At 43.5% G+C, this 17467-nt stretch overlaps 1 protein-coding gene across 1 annotated transcript in view; it reads left to right on the top strand.

Moving 5' to 3' along the window:
- The first annotated feature begins 144 nt into the window (after window positions 1-144).
- LOC148347815 (serine/threonine-protein kinase tousled-like 2) overlaps window positions 145-17467 on the top strand; it is a 38746-nt gene continuing 21423 nt past the window's right edge. Inside the window, exons 1-7 of the mRNA XM_088324389.1 lie at window positions 145-623; window positions 5815-5909; window positions 11690-11755; window positions 12848-12984; window positions 14859-15011; window positions 15114-15180; window positions 15251-15348. Coding sequence (XP_088180515.1) covers window positions 524-623; window positions 5815-5909; window positions 11690-11755; window positions 12848-12984; window positions 14859-15011; window positions 15114-15180; window positions 15251-15348 — 716 coding nt within the window. The 5' untranslated portion in view covers window positions 145-523. The remainder of the gene's footprint in view (window positions 624-5814; window positions 5910-11689; window positions 11756-12847; window positions 12985-14858; window positions 15012-15113; window positions 15181-15250; window positions 15349-17467) is intronic.

Below are 17467 nucleotides of genomic sequence, written 5' to 3'. Positions count from 1 at the left end.
TCCGGCAAAACTCACTTGCCAACATCATTTTTGCCGTTCCATGTATTCCGTTACTCCCCAAGCCTGCACAAAATGGAGTTATTTTATTCATATTTAGTTTCTTTTGTCTTTTATTAGCATATTTAGTATTGGAGTAATCCAAAAGTCATTGAAAGTAATCCAGTTCAAGTAACCCTACCCAACCTTGATGATTTGCTTAAGATGACTTTATCAGCAGCGAGGAAGCCAAAGCTCCCCTCGGTGCCCAGCGGCGTCTCACTCTGCTAGGTTTCCCAACCGCTCACAAATGACTTTTAACTCCATTCCTCGTTGAAATAGCCTTTAATCTAAGATAGAGGAGACATTCGGAGAAAGGTTCGGTGATGTGAAAACGAATCTACGGCGACAAATCCATTCCCCGCTTGGGCAAGCGAGACGCCGCGACACCCCGGGGATCACGGCCCCCTCGCCCGGATGACATAGAATAGAATATACCCTTACTGTCATTGTTACCAGCTAGCGGATGCTAAGCTAAACGGAAGAAATGTCTATTGGATATTTGAAGGTTTTGGAAAAAAATGGCTATTTGGATTTATGGGTTTTGAAGAGCGTCCCGGACCTGTTTGAGGTGCTGATGGTGTCAGGTGAGAGACAACTGGACGGCTAATGCTAACATTGTCATGCTAATTAGCTCACGTTAACTCGTCAACATGTCCTTGTCACGATATCAAAGAGTTTTTTTGGACTTTTTTTGGACTATTCTTCAGCTTATTTTTGTCGAATTACGAGTTTTTGTTTTGGGGAGTTCGTCTCCGACAGTCAACACGTCAATTTAACATTCTAGAGCAAGTACAGTATTTTTAACGGTGTTTGACATAAAGGGACAGTGTGTTTATAATAATGCCTCCGAATGGTACAAATAAACTTTTATTCAGTAAATAAAAAAACTCATTGATCTGAATACTAGGCAAAAATACATGAACTATTGCACCAATGTTCATCCATCCATCCTTTATCGGCACTGCTTATCCTCAGTAGGGTCGCGGGGGTGCTGGAGCCCATCCCAGCCATCCTCGGGCAGTGGGCAGTGGACACCCTGAACTGGTTGCCAGCCAATCACAGGGCACACAGGGACAAACAATTCACTCGCTCATTCACACCTAGGGACAATTTGGACTGGCCAATTAACCTGACATGCATGTTTTTGGAATGTGGGAGGAAACCGGAGTGCCCGGAGGAAACACACGCAAGTACAGGGAGAACATGCAAACTCCATACAGGAGGTTCCATCTCATGACCTCAGAACTATACTCGCTCGCTCATTCCCATCTCGGGACAATTTGGACCGGCCATTTAACCTGACATGCATGTTTGTGGAATGTGGGAGGAAACCGGAGTGCCCGGAGGAAACACACGCAAGTACAGGGAGAACATGCAAACTCCACACAGGAGGTTCGATCTCATGACCTCAGAACTATACTCGCTCGCTCATTCCCATCTAGGGACAATTTGGACCGGCCAAATAACCTGACATGCATGTTTTTGGAATGTGGGAGGAAACCGGAGTGCCCGGAGGAAACACACGCAAGTACAGGGAGAACATGCAAACTCCATACAGGAGGTTCCATCTCATGACCTCAGAACTATACTCGCTCGCTCATTCCCATCTAGGGACAATTTGGACCGGCCAAATAACCTGACATGCATGTTTTTGGAATGTGGGAGGAAACCGGAGTGCCCGGAGGAAACACACGCAAGTACAGGGAGAACATGCAAACTCCATACAGGAGGTTCCATCTCATGACCTCAGAACTATACTCGCTCGCTCATTCCCATCTCGGGACAATTTGGACCGGCCATTTAACCTGACATGCATGTTTGTGGAATGTGGGAGGAAACCGGAGTGCCCGGAGGAAACACACGCAAGTACAGGGAGAACATGCAAACTCCACACAGGAGGTTCGATCTCATGACCTCAGAACTATACTCGCTCGCTCATTCCCATCTAGGGACAATTTGGACCGGCCAAATAACCTGACATGCATGTTTTTGGAATGTGGGAGGAAACCGGAGTGCCCGGAGGAAACACACGCAAGTACAGGGAGAACATGCAAACTCCATACAGGAGGTTCCATCTCATGACCTCAGAACTATACTCGCTCGCTCATTCCCATCTCGGGACAATTTGGACCGGCCATTTAACCTGACATGCATGTTTGTGGAATGTGGGAGGAAACCGGAGTGCCCGGAGGAAACACACGCAAGTACAGGGAGAACATGCAAACTCCACACAGGAGGTTCGATCTCATGACCTCAGAACTATACTCGCTCGCTCATTCCCATCTAGGGACAATTTGGACCGGCCAAATAACCTGACATGCATGTTTTTGGAATGTGGGAGGAAACCGGAGTGCCCGGAGGAAACACACGCAAGTACAGGGAGAACATGCAAACTCCATACAGGAGGTTCCATCTCATGACCTCAGAACTATACTCGCTCGCTCATTCCCATCTCGGGACAATTTGGACCGGCCATTTAACCTGACATGCATGTTTGTGGAATGTGGGAGGAAACCGGAGTGCCCGGAGGAAACACACGCAAGTACAGGGAGAACATGCAAACTCCACACAGGAGGTTCGATCTCATGACCTCAGAACTATACTCGCTCATTCCCATCTAGGGACAATTTGGACCGGCCAAATAACCTGACATGCATGTTTTTGGAATGTGGGAGGAAACCGGAGTGCCCGGAGGAAACACACGCAAGTACAGGGAGAACATGCAAACTCCATACAGGAGGTTCCATCTCATGACCTCAGAACTATACTCGCTCGCTCATTCCCATCTCGGGACAATTTGGACCGGCCATTTAACCTGACATGCATGTTTGTGGAATGTGGGAGGAAACCGGAGTGCCCGGAGGAAACACACGCAAGTACAGGGAGAACATGCAAACTCCACACAGGAGGTTCGATCTCATGACCTCAGAACTATACTCGCTCGCTCATTCCCATCTAGGGACAATTTGGACCGGCCAAATAACCTGACATGCATGTTTTTGGAATGTGGGAGGAAACCGGAGTGCCCGGAGGAAACACACGCAAGTACAGGGAGAACATGCAAACTCCATACAGGAGGTTCCATCTCATGACCTCAGAACTATACTCGCTCGCTCATTCCCATCTCGGGACAATTTGGACCGGCCATTTAACCTGACATGCATGTTTGTGGAATGTGGGAGGAAACCGGAGTGCCCGGAGGAAACACACGCAAGTACAGGGAGAACATGCAAACTCCACACAGCAGGTTCAACCTCATGACCTCAAAACTGTGCCGCACACGATTGAACCACTGCTCCACCGTGCTGCCCACCAATGTTCATTTTTTTAAATAAAATATATATTGGTCCGAAAACTGATTTCTTTTACATAGTAGAATTTATACCTATGGTGGTCTGGCATCTTGCTGTGCTCTCTGGTTTTTGTACTTTTGAGACATTACTGTGCCATCTAGAGGCCAATTATTACACTCAGGGGCTGTGTCAAGGAGCACAGCGTAGCAGCAGGTTGTTAGACAAACATGGAGTAGACCTTAAATTAAAAAACATCGTATTAAATGAAAGTGTTTTTTTGTACCACCAGGAGGCAATAGATATTACACACTGTCCCTTTAAGGCACAGGTGTCAAACAGGCGGCCCGTGGGTCAGATCCAGGCCCGCTAAGGGATTGAATCCGGCCCGCGAGACAACACTCAGAGAAGCGCAAGAGAAAAACAAGCTGCAGGTTGAAATATGTCCACTTGATGTTGCCATGGCCAGGTTTCTCTCACAAAGACACTGTACTTGTATTTCTTTCTTTCTTTTCCACTCCTTTTCCCCCGCTCTTTCACTCTCTGTGTCTCTCTTTTTCTCTTCCTTTGTTGCTCTTTGCCTCTTTCCCTCTCCGTGTCTTTTAACCTCTTTTGCTCTAACTTCCTTTTTTCCTTTTCTCTCTTCCTACCCTTTGCGCTTTCTTTTCTCTTTTCTCTCCTTCTGTCTTTCTATTTCTCTTTGGATCTTTTTTCTCCCTCTCCCTTTCTTTTCCCCCTCTCTCACGACTTTTTATCTTTTGTTTCTCACGGTCTCTCTCTCCCTCTCTCTTTTTTTTTTCTTTGTCCCGCCCTCTCTCCTTTTCACTCCCTCTTTCTCTTATTTCTTTATCTCTTTTTCTTGAATCTACTAGTCCGGCCCCCGAGAGAATGTTTGTTCTATCGTGTGGCCCCCAGAGTTAAAATGCGTTTGACACCCCTGCTTTAAGGACACACCATTCCAGTCTGATGACAAATTGCGACCCAAATCATTCAACAAATTCCACTTATCATTCGTCATTTTTCCCCCAAAACTACTTCACATACTATATATATATTTTCCGTAGCACTATTTTAAATACTCTATATCAGGGGTGTCAAACTCATTTGTACTCGGGGGCCACACAATAGAACAAACATTCTGTCGGGGGCCGGACTAGTAGATTAAAGAGAAAGAAAAAGAGATAAAGAAATAAAAGAAAGAGGGAGGGAAAAGGAGAGAGGACAGGACAAAGAGAGGGAGAGAGCGTGAGAAACAAAAGATAAAAAGTCGTGAGAGAGGGGGAAAAAAGGGAGAGGAAGAAAGAAATCCAAAGAGAAAGAGAAAGGCAGAAGGGGAGAAAAAAGAAAAGAAAGCACGAAGAGTAGGAAGAGAGAAAATAGAGAAAAGGAAAAAAGGAAGTTAGAGCAAAAGAGGTTAAAAGACACAGAGAAAGACAAAGAGCAGGGTGGAAAAAAAAGAGAGAGAGAGAAATACAAGTAGTGTCTCTGTGAGAGGCACCTGGCTTTGGCAACATCAAGTTGACATAGTTGACAACCTGCAGTTTGTTTTTCTCTTGCGCTTCTCTGAGTGTTGTTTCGCGGGCCGGATTCTATCCCTCAGCGGGCCTGATCTGGCCCGCGGGCCGCCTGTTTGACACCTGTGCTCTATATCAACACGTTATATTGGGTATTTTTGTATTCTATATCTTTTATTTTATTATTTTATTTTTCAACACAAGGATAATGCTGGAAGTGTGAATTTCCCTACAGGGATAAATAAAGTATTTATCTATCTATCTATACATCTATAATCTATACATACATCTATACTGTTAGGAATTAAATATTAAAATGTACCGTTTACCAAATTGTTCGAATGAGTTATCTGACTCTATTAACCAAACACAACCTTCATTCTTGATGTGAAAAGACGGACAAGAGACCGTCGTTTCCACACGGGGTCAGATTTAATTTCTTAAACAATTTAGCTAAGTGAACTCCATCGGATATTAGCCGAATTAGTGTCTCTCGCGTCTCCGTCAAGCCTCCTCTCTCGGTCTTTTTTTTTTCCCTCGACCCACCTCTCTCCGCAAGCTGGCGTGCCGGCCCCTCCCATGGGCGTGCCACTGAAAGCCCCCACGCGGGGTCCATCCCTTCGCCGGGATGTCTGGAGAAACTCAAAACAACACAGAGCGTTTATCAAAACAATGCCCGATGTCCTTCGTCAGAGTCCTGTTATCAAAATTCCCCAGCCCAAAAATTCCGCATTTGGAACAGCGTGACCTGAAGCCCACTCAGTGAAAATCTTGCACTCGATAAATGTCTCTTGTATTTAATCGTATAAAGTCCTTCATAGTAAAATGTATAAAATCTTTCAATACATACATACATACATAGTCACTCTCACATTTGCTAACACTGCACATTGCTAGCATCTCGGACAAGTTGTTTAATGGGACAGGGCATTCAAATGTTTGTCACGTTTCCTTCCGTTTGTGCTCCGAAGGCGTGATGGAAGGCCTCCACAGCCAGGCTCTGTGCTTGGACCCCCGCAGGCAGGAATTGCTGGAAGCTCGATTCACCGGAGGTGGCGTGGCCAAGGTCAGTAGGGCTGTCGCCAATATTTTTCACATTCCCGATGACCGTCCCCCCCCACGCCCCCTTGTTACCAACCTTGACTGGAATGGCGAGGAAGTGGCGTCCCAATGGCGTTACAATGTGCTTCACACTTACCCATCACACACACACTCACACACCAATAGCGGAGTCAGCCTCCAAATTTTTTGAGGATAATCAAGATGCTAAATGGTAAATGAACTGCTTTTCTATAGCGCTTTTCAAGTCAATGAAGAGCTCCCAAAGCGCTTTACAATGTGCTTCACACTTACCCATTCACACACACACTCACACACCAATAGCGGAGTCAGCCTCCAAACGTTTTGAGGATAATCAAGATGCTAAATGGTAAATGGACTGCATTAATATAGCGCTTTTCAAGTCATTGAAGACCTGCCAAAGCGCTTTACAATGTGCTTCACACTTACCCATTCACACACACACACTCGCACACCAATAGCGGAGTCAGCCTCCAAATTTTTTGAGGATAATCAAGATGCTAAATGGTAAATGGACTGCATTTATATAGCACTTTTCAAGTCACTGCAGACCTCCCAAAGCAATTTACAATGTGCTTCACACTCACCCATTCACACACACACACACACACACACAAGGTTAAGTTAGACTTTGAAGATGGCGGCGCGCATGGCCGCTGAGGCTCACAGCTCTTCAGCTCATCTTAAGTCAAGTCAAGTCAAGTCATTTTTATTTGTATAGCCCTTAATCACAATTAGTCTCTAAGGGCTTCACAAGTTATTACATATAGGAAGTTTAGGTTATTCGTATGCTATAGAGTAAAAGTGAGTTTTAAGCTTAGATTTAAACATTTCCACTGAGGTTGCAGATCGGATCTCAGGGGGAAGAGCATTCCACAACACCGGTGCCCGGATGGAGAACGCTCTCGAACCAGCGGAACACTTCTTGGCTCTTGGGATCACCAGAAGACCGGCGCTCTCGGAACGAAGGCTTCGGGCCGGGACATAGGGGGAGATCAGATCTGAAAGATAAGAGGGGGAAAGTCCATGTATGATTTTGTATAATAGGAGAACCTTAAAATCGCATCTTAGGCTAACAGGGAGCCAATGCAGGTTAGCCAAAATTGGAGTGATGTGATCGTACTTTTTTGTCCTTGTTAAAAGCCTCGCTGAATGTTGAATGTTGACAATACATGTGTATTATTTGCTATTGCAACATCTAATGCAGCCTTGTCATTCTGGATTGGGGATGACCTCATGTGCTGTCCCTTCTCAAGGTTTCTTTATTTTCCTCATGTTGAGGTTTTTGAGTTTTTACTTGCCCTCATGTTGGTTTTAGATCAGGGGATGGTGTCATATTAGTCTGTAGTCTGTGATGGTCTGTGCAACTTTTTGAGACGGTCCCTTCTCAAGGTTTTCTTCATTTTCCTCGAGTTGAGGTTTTTGAGATTTTCCTTGCCCTCATGTAAGTTTTAGATCAGGGGATGGTGTCATAATAGTCTGTGGTTTGCAATCATCTGTGGTCTGTGCAGCCCTTTGAGACTGTCCCCTCTCAAGGTTTCTTCATTTTCCTCATGTTGAGGTTTTTTTCCTTGCCCTCGTGTAGGTTTTAGATCAGGGGATGGTGTCATAATAGTCCGTGGTTTGCAATGATCTGTGATCTGTGCAGTCCTTTGAGACTCCTTCTGATTAAAGACCAAACAAATAAACTTGACTCATTATTGTGCCTGTTCTTGAAGCTTATATTCACAGAACTCTCCGTAGACCCCCTTGCGTTTCTCTAAAATATTTCACTCTGGAAAGCAGAGGGTCTGAGTCAATGCCAGGCATCTGGAATACTCCAAGACAAAAACACTGCAGTCATTCTCATGGGTTTGCTGAAGGACATTCTTATTGATTGACACGGTAACCGCTAACCACTTTCGTATTTTGGATACATTTAGGGTCTAAACGGAGCGACAGCAGTAATCCCCCCAACAAATAGAAAAAGCGGTCTGCAAAGGTTGTTTCAAGAATGCAGAGAATATAGAATAGAATAGACCTTTATTGTCATTGTTACAAAATGGGTTAACATATTGTGACAACGAAATTGGGCATGGCACTCCAGTTTCACATATTCACAGTGAGGATAAAGAAACCAAGAAGATAAAGGAACAGAGAAGATAAAGTTATAAAACAAGATGGATAAGGTTATAGTTGTAATTTACACAATATTTACACAAAGAAATGTCGTCTTGTAGGATGTTACATACAGTTTGGTATCCTAATACAGTTTGGTATCATAAGGGTTGAGCAATATGCATTTGGTGCAAAAATAGTCAACATTGTGCAAGAAACATAGGCATGAGTACCATTTTACATTAGTATGAGGTAGTGGGAGTTTTCAGTTTTTTGTGCGGTGTGTGTTTAGGGTGGTAATGGCTCTGGGGAAGAAACTGTCTCTGAGTCTGTTTTTGTTTTGTGTGACCTGTAGCGCTTGCCGGAAGGCAGCAGGTCAAAGAGGTGGTGAGAAAAGTCCTCGATGTTGTTTTCTGCTCTGCTGAGGTAGCGAGAGCAAGCAATGTCCTCCAGACTGGGCAGAGAGCAACCGACGATTTTCTGGGCTGTTTTGATGACCCTCTGGAGCGTTTTCCTGTCTCTTGCCGGCATACCACACCGTGCAGTATGTTAGAATGCTCTCCACTGTGGTTTTGTAAAAGGACACCTGCAGCTGCTGTTTTAGATGATTTTTCCTGAGCACTCTCCGAAAATGGAGTCGCTGCTGGGCCTTCCCTACCACCGCTCTGGTGTTTGCAGACCAGGAGATGTGCACAGGTGGTAATGAAAGGAGCTAATACAACTCATCTCAAGCAGCATTTGCAGTCAAGTCTATTGGTACAATTCGCCATAACGGATTATATTACACGTTACTTTGCTACCGAAATGTTTCCGTTCAATACGATATACAAACTGGCGTTGAATGACATGCTGTACGACACAGGCGTCAAACAGGCGGCCCGCGGCCCAGATCAGGCCCGCTAAGGGATTGAATCCGGCCCGCGAGACAACACTCAGAGAAGCGCAAGAGAAAAACAAGCTGCAGGTTGAAATATGTCAACTTGAGGTTGCCAAAGCCAGGTGCCTCCAACAAAGAAACTGTATTTATTTATTTTCTCTCTCTCTCTCTCTCTCCTTTCTCAGTCATTTTTCTCTGTCTCTGTTGCTCTCTATAGCTCCCTCTTATTTTCTTTTCCACCCCTTTTCTCCCAATCTGTCTGTCTCTTCCACTCTCTGTGTCTTTCTTTTTCTCTTCCTTTGTTTCTCTTTGTCTCTTTCTCTCTCTGTGTCTTTCAACCTCTTATGCTCTAACTTCCTTTTTTCCTTTTCTCTCTTAATACCCTTCGTGCTTCCTTTTCTTTTTTCTCTCCTTCTGTCTTTCTATTTCTCTTCGGTTTTCTTTGTTCCTCTCCCTTTCTTTTCCCCCTCTCTCACGACTTTTTATCTTTTGTTTCTCACGCTCTCTCCCTCTCTCTCTTTTTCTTTCTTTGTCCCGCCCTCTCTCCTTTTCCCTCCCTCTTTCTGTTATTTCTTTATCTCTCTTTTTCTTTCTCTTTAATCTACTCGTCCGGGCCCCGAGAGAATGTTTGTTCTATCGTGTGGCCCCCGAGTTAAAATGAGTTTGACACCCCTCCTGTACGACCACGCACCAGGAAAACCAATCCGAAGTTTACAACTTTATATTCAAGTTGATGTCAGGGTACGGAGTTTAGGCTGTGCAATTGTTTTTTTTACAGTTTCTAAGAGAAACTGTACGTTTACTTAGTTACATACCCCTTTTTAGTATTTACCAGTTTTTGTTTTCAAAGCCTAAAAACTTCAATAAAAGAGACATTTGTTTGCTGCTGTTAGCTCCATTCACTTTAAATGTCTTGAAATCTGAAAACTCTTAAAGCGAGAGTAGTTTTTCTCATTTGTGCACTTTGTTCAATTTTGCACGTTATTACTGAACAGGTGAGTCAAAGAACTTCAAACCTGTTACCAGTGTCTGAAACTCATGACAAAAAGTTACGGGACACCGTAATTCTGAAAAGTTGCCAGCCCCATTTTTCCCAACTTGAAGCACAATAAGACGACTCATCGCAAAAAAAACACACTGTTGCAAAGTATTAGGAATTGATCATCGGAATATAGAACAGAACAACACTTTAAAATTAAGTTTATTATAAAGCCACTTATAACATTCATTGCATGCAATGTTTGCGTTGGATCGTCTGCTACAAGCCACGTCAACTCCTCTTTCCACGATGCTTTTAATGTATGTTTACGTTTTGTAGCGTCATCAAGTTTGTTGGCTTCTTTTGAACATTCCTTCTGGGGTTTTGGCTTGAGTCCAAACCACTTCTCCATTTTTCTTGTGTTCACTTCGCGTCTACTTTGGAAAATGAAATGCCTTATAAGGCTCGGGAAAGTTCGGAAGCAGGAAGTTATTCGATGCAGGCCTCTGATTGGCTGCCGAGTATGCAAATCGCCAAATGAACCGAAATTTCCAAATTGGAGGAAGATTTCGAAATCGGAATAAAGCAAACATTTGATTTGAAAAAAAATATTTAGCTTTTTTTCATTTTTTTTTTTTTCTTGAAAAAGTTGAGACATTTTGTTGTACACCCGACGTAAAAGATGCACGTCCTGGGCGTCCGGGCTTACGTCATTTCACACACTACTATTACCTCCCCTGTGCATTTTTCCTCAAAATGTTTTAACCTAACAGGCTGAAATCCTACACTGTTGCAGTTGTTTCAATAAAAGGAACAGAATGTTAAGTTAATCATGATTTCTTAACCATGACATTTCTCTTCTTTATTAAGGTGTACTGTATATGTGATATTAAGCTAACATTATCATAGCATACAATCCAGAGGGTTTTTATTTTTTTATAGTTGATAATCATCAATCGTGGTTATTTATGCTCAATTAATCGTCTCCAGAAAGAGAGAAGGAAATTAAATGTTTTTTAGATTAAGTGTTTGGGGAGTATGTTAGGAGTGACAAGATTCGATAGATTTGAGAAATGAAATTGTGAGAGACAGAACTGGAGTAGTAGTGGAACTGATGGTGTAGATAAGAGAGTACTCGGTTGGTTTGGACACATGGAGAGGATGGATGAGGAGAAAATGTTGAAGAGGATCTACAGAGCAGAAGTCAATGGAAGGAGATCGAGAGGAAGGCCGCCATTGACGTGGATGGATGGTGTTATGAGTGCACTGCAGGAAAGAGGTCTAAATATAATGGAAGCTCGAGCTCTTGTTGGTGATAGTAATGAGTGGAGAGGTGTTGTGAAAGGATAGTGGGATGTTTGGACGTGTTCTAAGGGATGGGCAGTGCACCTGTATGATGCGGCGGGGGTAAACCAGCGAAAGCTGTCGGGGCTTGCTGTTGGACAAAAGAGTGTGTCGTGTCACCCTGACCTGAGTGACATGGCCGCTTTCTCGTGTCCTGTTTCATCTGGAGGGACGAAAGCATGACCGACTCGACTTGTTTGGGTGTTTGGACATTTGGGTTGGCCATGGTCCAAAATGTTTGTGTGTGTCTGTTGCTACTTTTTCCCTCTTTTTTTTTTCCTTGTTTTTGTATGTGTCTGTCTCGCTGTCGGTCACCCCTCTCGAGTGATATGACCAGGGTAGATAGGTAAATAGAAATCCAGTGGACTCAATACCCCCGAAGATGTAAAATTCCGTTCCGTCCGTGACGTTCTAAGAATACACGGATGACGAACGGATATCCTGTCTTGTCCTGTGTTCTGCTTTCCAGATCAACAGCGAATCATCCAGCCAGTCTCTTTGCAGCGTGGGGTCCCTTAGCGACAAGGAAGTGGAGGTTTGTTGCACCGATGGATCACCGACTGCCTCACTTTAAATTTGGAAGCTTTTTCGGCCAATCGTCTCTCGGAAAATATTTAACGGTGTTGTCGTCGGGTAGATAAAAATACAGTGCCTAGCTAAAGCATTAATTTCCCAGGAGCTTTTTGACCTATTCCCACATTTTAGGCTTCAAACTCGCAGTCTAAAACAGTTTCTTAGAGTCAACAGCATGTGAGACACAATCATGTAGGTGTTGCAAATATATTGGCCCCGCTGTTCTCTCAGCTCATCCAACTGACTCCAGAAATACCCTGATGATTTCTGAATAATCTAACGACGACCTGAACAAGAGACCGGCATTTCCCTACGGGGGCAGATTTAATTTCTTAAACAGTTTAACTAAGTTAGCTCCATCGAATATGGCTGAATTAGTGTCGCTCGAGTTTCTGTCAAGCCTCCCCTCTTGTTCTTCCGCTTCCTTCTCTCGGCCCACATTTTTCCGTAAGCTGGTGTGCCAGCTCCTCCCATGGGCATGCCAGGAAAGCCCCCACGTGGGGTCCACGATCTCGGAGAAGAGCGTCGCGAGCGTTTCTACGTCATCAGGTCCTTGTTCTCCAAACAGTAATACTACAAAACACTACAGTAATACTACAACTATTTTACAGTAAAACTAATACAGTAAGACTATACTAAGGTAAATCACCAGAGAACCACAGAAATAATATGGTTATACTACAAAAATTTAGTCCTAAAAATATTACATATTTGCGCGTGTGCGGCACAGTCCTGAGATCATAAGATCGAACCCTCCTGTGTGGAGTTTGCATGTTCTCCCTGTGCTTGCCTAAGTTTCCTCCGGGCACTCCGGTTTCCTCCCACATTCCAAAAACATGCATATCAGGTTGATTGGCCGGTCTAAATTGTCCCTAGGTGTGAATGGGCGAGCTGCCCGAAGATAGCTGGGATGGGCTCCAGCACCCCCGCGACCCTACTGAGGATAAGCGGTGCAAATAATGGATGGATGGATGGATATTGTTAAGATCCACAAATATCCAAATTCCCATAGGATTAACCATGACTTGAACAGTATTTTGTTCCTTGTTCTCAGTCCAAGCATGAGAAGAGAACATGCCGGGATAAGAGCATGCAGGAGCGCCTGCGTTTAGGCCACTTCACCACCGTCCGACACGGCGCTTCCTTCAGCGAGCAGTGGGCCGACGGCATCGCCTTTCAGAATCTTATCAAGTAAGCTCACAAGTGATTGGATTTCTCATTGCAAATACAGGACCTTCCAAGAGATTCGTGTAACCGAGAACAGGATTTGTACGGGTGCTTGAAATCCTTGAAAATGCTCGAAATTGATTGAAAAGTGCTTACATTGTGAGCAAAAGGCTCTTAAATGCTCTAAATTGTTGCCATGTTTCTTATCAAGTTGGCCTATAGATGACGCCGACACTGCTCTTGGGTGACTTTGCTTTGCCATTGTATTTCTCCTTCCCTCGTGATTAACGGCAGCTGCCATTAGTTTGTACAAATTTGTCCTAGGGAGCAGCATCGCTCACCATGAGTTGCAACCAAGAGGACAGGTGCATGCTGCACCAAAACAGGGCACAAGCAAATGTGTACTGTATTTTAGTTTGCGACTTGTAGTCCCGTGGGACTAATCTGTAAAATGATTGACACATTTTCACACTCAACCGCAAGAGGGCGCTCTACACCTGTGTTGATATTTTCAACATTGCCCTGTTGTGCTGACAAATGCATACATCCATACCCTTACAAAAAATTTTTTTCAAACATGTTTATTTATGTAGTTTAACATGTTATATTGTACATGTGTTTCCTTAAATCATATATATTGTTGTGAGATACTGAGTTGCTCGACATGAATGAGGTTTATTATAAAAAAAGTTAAAAAATGAAGTCGCTTGAACGTTCAATGTAGATGGAAGATATACATGCAAATATAATTAAGTAGAATAATACATTTTCTTATTCAAATTATGAATTCATTTTCTGCATTCAATTATTGTTGGTAATATAAATTTCTTTAGCTTTTGAATGTTTCTTCTGGGGCTGAGGTTTTGGCTTGATTCCTATCCACTTCTCCATTTTTCTTGCATTTTCCGTGCGTCTACTTTGAAAAATGATATGCAAATGCACGACCTTATAACGCTCGGGAAAGTCCGGAAGCAGGAAGTTATGCGATGCGGGCTGCTGATAGGCCGCCGAGTATGCAAATTGCAAAACGAACCGAAATTTCCAAACCTGATAAAGATTTCGAAATCGGAATAAAGCAAACGTTTGAATTGAAAAGACAGACACTGCTTATAGTCCAGAAATTACGGTAATACTGCAAGGATTACGTATTAATTATGGACATTTATTATAAGCCATGCAAAAGATGAAGGTAGCGTTTCTCAGTGATCAATTGTAAGAGTAATAAAAACTTCCTACAACTGAAAATGCAAGAAACATATTGCATTTTTACCCAACTATATGGGCAGAGATTCGTCTGAAAAATAAATATATTCACGATTTATAAGTTGATGGATGCACACGAAATATAAAAAATGCCATATGTATAGGGTGCAGGAAGTGCAGTTTGCTGTGTTTTACGGAAACGTGGCTCACGTCTAGCATTCTGGACGCTAACGTGGAGCTACCCGGTTTTAGTGTCGTTAGGGCAGACAGAGACACAAAAGCCTGCGGAAAGGAGGTGGACTCGCTATCTACGTGAACACGAGGTGGTTTAACCCCTGGCTTGTAAACACAAAGATTTCCATCTGCTGCAGGGATGTCGAACTTTTGGCCTAGCGTGTGATGTCATTCACTCCGCTGTTGCTAAACTACAACACAGCACCCTGACGCCATCCTGTTAATCTGTTAATAAACAACAAGATAGACTGCTGGAAGTGTGAATTTTCCTACTGGGTAGATATATTTGTAGCTCTGCCAAATTCAGGAATCACACCAGATCTATTCATATAATGGTACTGGATAAATTGCTAAATGGGCTTTAAAAGTCTTTAAAAATGGTTTAAATATATGAAAATCCTGAAAGCAGCAAAGAGGGGAAAACTCCACTTACCTATTGAGCTTATCGATGATCTGTCTAGGCAGCAGGAGCGCATCAACTCTCAGCGCGAGGACATGGAGAGGCAGAGGAAACTCCTGGGGAAAAGGAAACCGCCCCCCGCGACTCAAATGCCGCCCCCCAGCACCGAGCACAACAAACGAAAGAGCAGAAGCAACGGCCAGGAAAACGAAACGCAAGTCTTGACACAGATTTATTGTATTTTGGAATCTGTGTTGCGACAAATACCGTATATCCCATTATATTATTCTCACGTTGCGTCAATTTTACATCCCAGGCTGACTCTAGCAGAGTACCATGAGCAAGAAGAGATCTTCAAACTCCGAATTGGGCATCTGAAGAAGGTAAATCATCTCCTCCTTTTAAAAATCAAGGCGTTAAAGAATCGTCACGACGCATTTGTGAATCTTGCAGGAAGAGGCAGAGAACCAGGCCGAGCTGGAACGGTTGGAGAGAGTTCGGAATTTGCACATACGGGAGCTGAAGAGAATTCACCATGAAGACAATTCTCAGTACGTGCCGTCAGATATATCGAGATGTCAAGTATTATTTTACGCAGTGTCTGAAACTCGTGAGAAAAAGTTAGCGGACACCCATTTTTCACAACCTGAAACACAATAAGACGACTCATCGCAAAAAAAACAACAGTTTCATAGTATTAAGGATTGATCATCAGAATATATATAACAGAACAACACTTTAAAATGAAGTTTATTATAAATCTACTTATAACAATCATGGCATGTTTTCCACCTGCCATCAGTATGTCCCTGTATTTACTCATCTTCTGTGTTATGATTTAAATACATAAATTATCATGAATGTATGACTCGATACATGTATTCTGCTTGTTAACAATAAAGAAAATAGTACTACTGGACACATTTTTGCTCACTGATGTTATTTTGACTGTTATGCACATTTTACACCATTGTCACTATTACCCAATCATGTTGCTGTTCTTCCACACCCTTTAGGGCTAATCTGATTTTTGTAACATAGAAGAGATATATACCGGAGCCATATCCCCCTAGTGCACGGGTGTCAAACAGGCGGCCCGCGGGCTGGATCAGGCCCGCTCAGGGATTGTATCCGGCCCACGAGGCAACGCAGAGGGAAGCGCAAGAGAAAAATGAGCTGCGAGTTGAAATATGTCCACTTGATGTTGCCAAAGTCAGGTGCCTCTCACCAACGCTGTACTTGTACTCTGTCTCTCTCTCCTCTCCTTTTCTCTCTCTCTCCTTTTCTCTCTATCTCTCTCTCTTTCACTCTCTCTGTCTCTTTCTTTGTTCATCTGTCTCTTTCTTTCTGTGTGTCTTTTTACCTTATTTTGCTCTCTTCCTTTTTCCTTTTCTCTTTTCTGTCTCTCTCGTTTGTTTTTCCCTTCTCTTTTTCTCCCTTTCTTTCTCTACTCTTTCTCTTTTCTTTCCTCTCTTTCTCTCTTACTATTTTTCTTTGGATTTCCTTCACTCCCTTTTCCCCCCTCTCTACTATTTCTTATTATCTCTTTTGTTTCTCACATTCTCTCTCTCTTTCCTCTCTCTCTCTTTCTTTGTCCCATCCGCTCTCTTTTCAGCTTCCCCTTTTTCTTATTTTTCTCTCTCTCTCTTTCTTTCTCTCTAATCTACTAGTCCGGCCCCCGAGAGAATGTTTGTTGTATCATGTGGCCCTCGAGTTAAAATGAGTTTGACACCACTGCCCTAGTGGGAGGTGGCTAGAGTCAAGAACACATTAACATTTCTGACTCTTTCTGGGAGATTGATACAGAGGAGGGGATTCCCAGCCCTCTCGCTCAACCCAACTGATGTGTTGGGAGTCATTAGGTGACCAAACCCCCCAAGCAGGGAGGCAATGAGTGCCGTATTTTCCGCACTATAAGGCGCACCGGGTTATAGGGCGCTACAATGGGAAAGTGGACAAAACAGTCGGATGGTTCAGTCCAACTTCTTACCCCCTTAACATTCCCAAAGCTCGCAAAGACGCAAATACGTGTCGAGAACACGTGCGGATGCGGTGTCCGTACGATGTCACTCAAATGCATCGTTCCATCATTCGGAAGGTTCAGGTCTTGGGATTCAAGAAATGCCAACCATTCCTTAGTTTCTATTTTCTTTTTCGCTCGCAACTTTACTGTGCATATGACAATAAACACTTGGAATTGAGTTGAATTTAAAAATAGACACTCCATTCCATCCATTATCTGCACCGCTTATCACAGAAACATCGAGTTCAGTCTGAAACAAGATACAGGGACAATATAAAACCCGGAGTAGCTCACCAAAGTCGTTGTGTTCATAATAATGTGCAGCCAATGTCCTCTTATATCCGTAAGTGCAGTGAATCCAGGAGAATATTTACAAATACAGAATAGAAAAAATGCTTTCTGTGTGCCGTCAGCCACGTGCTATACGCATTCATCTTTTTCGGCCAATTGCAGGCTTTGTTTTGCCGTTTAAGCCAATGCCAGCCTGTAAATGATAAAAAGGATCCGCCCCTTGACCTCCGATTAACTTTAGACAATAGTGATCGATTCAACTGATGATTGACACATTGGTTAGCCAATGTAACGCTGGTAAATAAATCCCAGCATACACCGCGGACTACTTGGCGTTCGGGGGAAAATCTAGTCGG

This window comes from Urocampus carinirostris, chromosome 19 (genome assembly GCF_059441175.1).
Source record: "Urocampus carinirostris isolate Australia breed hairy pipefish chromosome 19, RoL_Ucar_1.0, whole genome shotgun sequence".
NCBI classification, from domain to species: domain Eukaryota; kingdom Metazoa; phylum Chordata; class Actinopteri; order Syngnathiformes; family Syngnathidae; genus Urocampus; species Urocampus carinirostris.
This window is presented reverse-complemented; position numbering and strand designations above follow the sequence as displayed.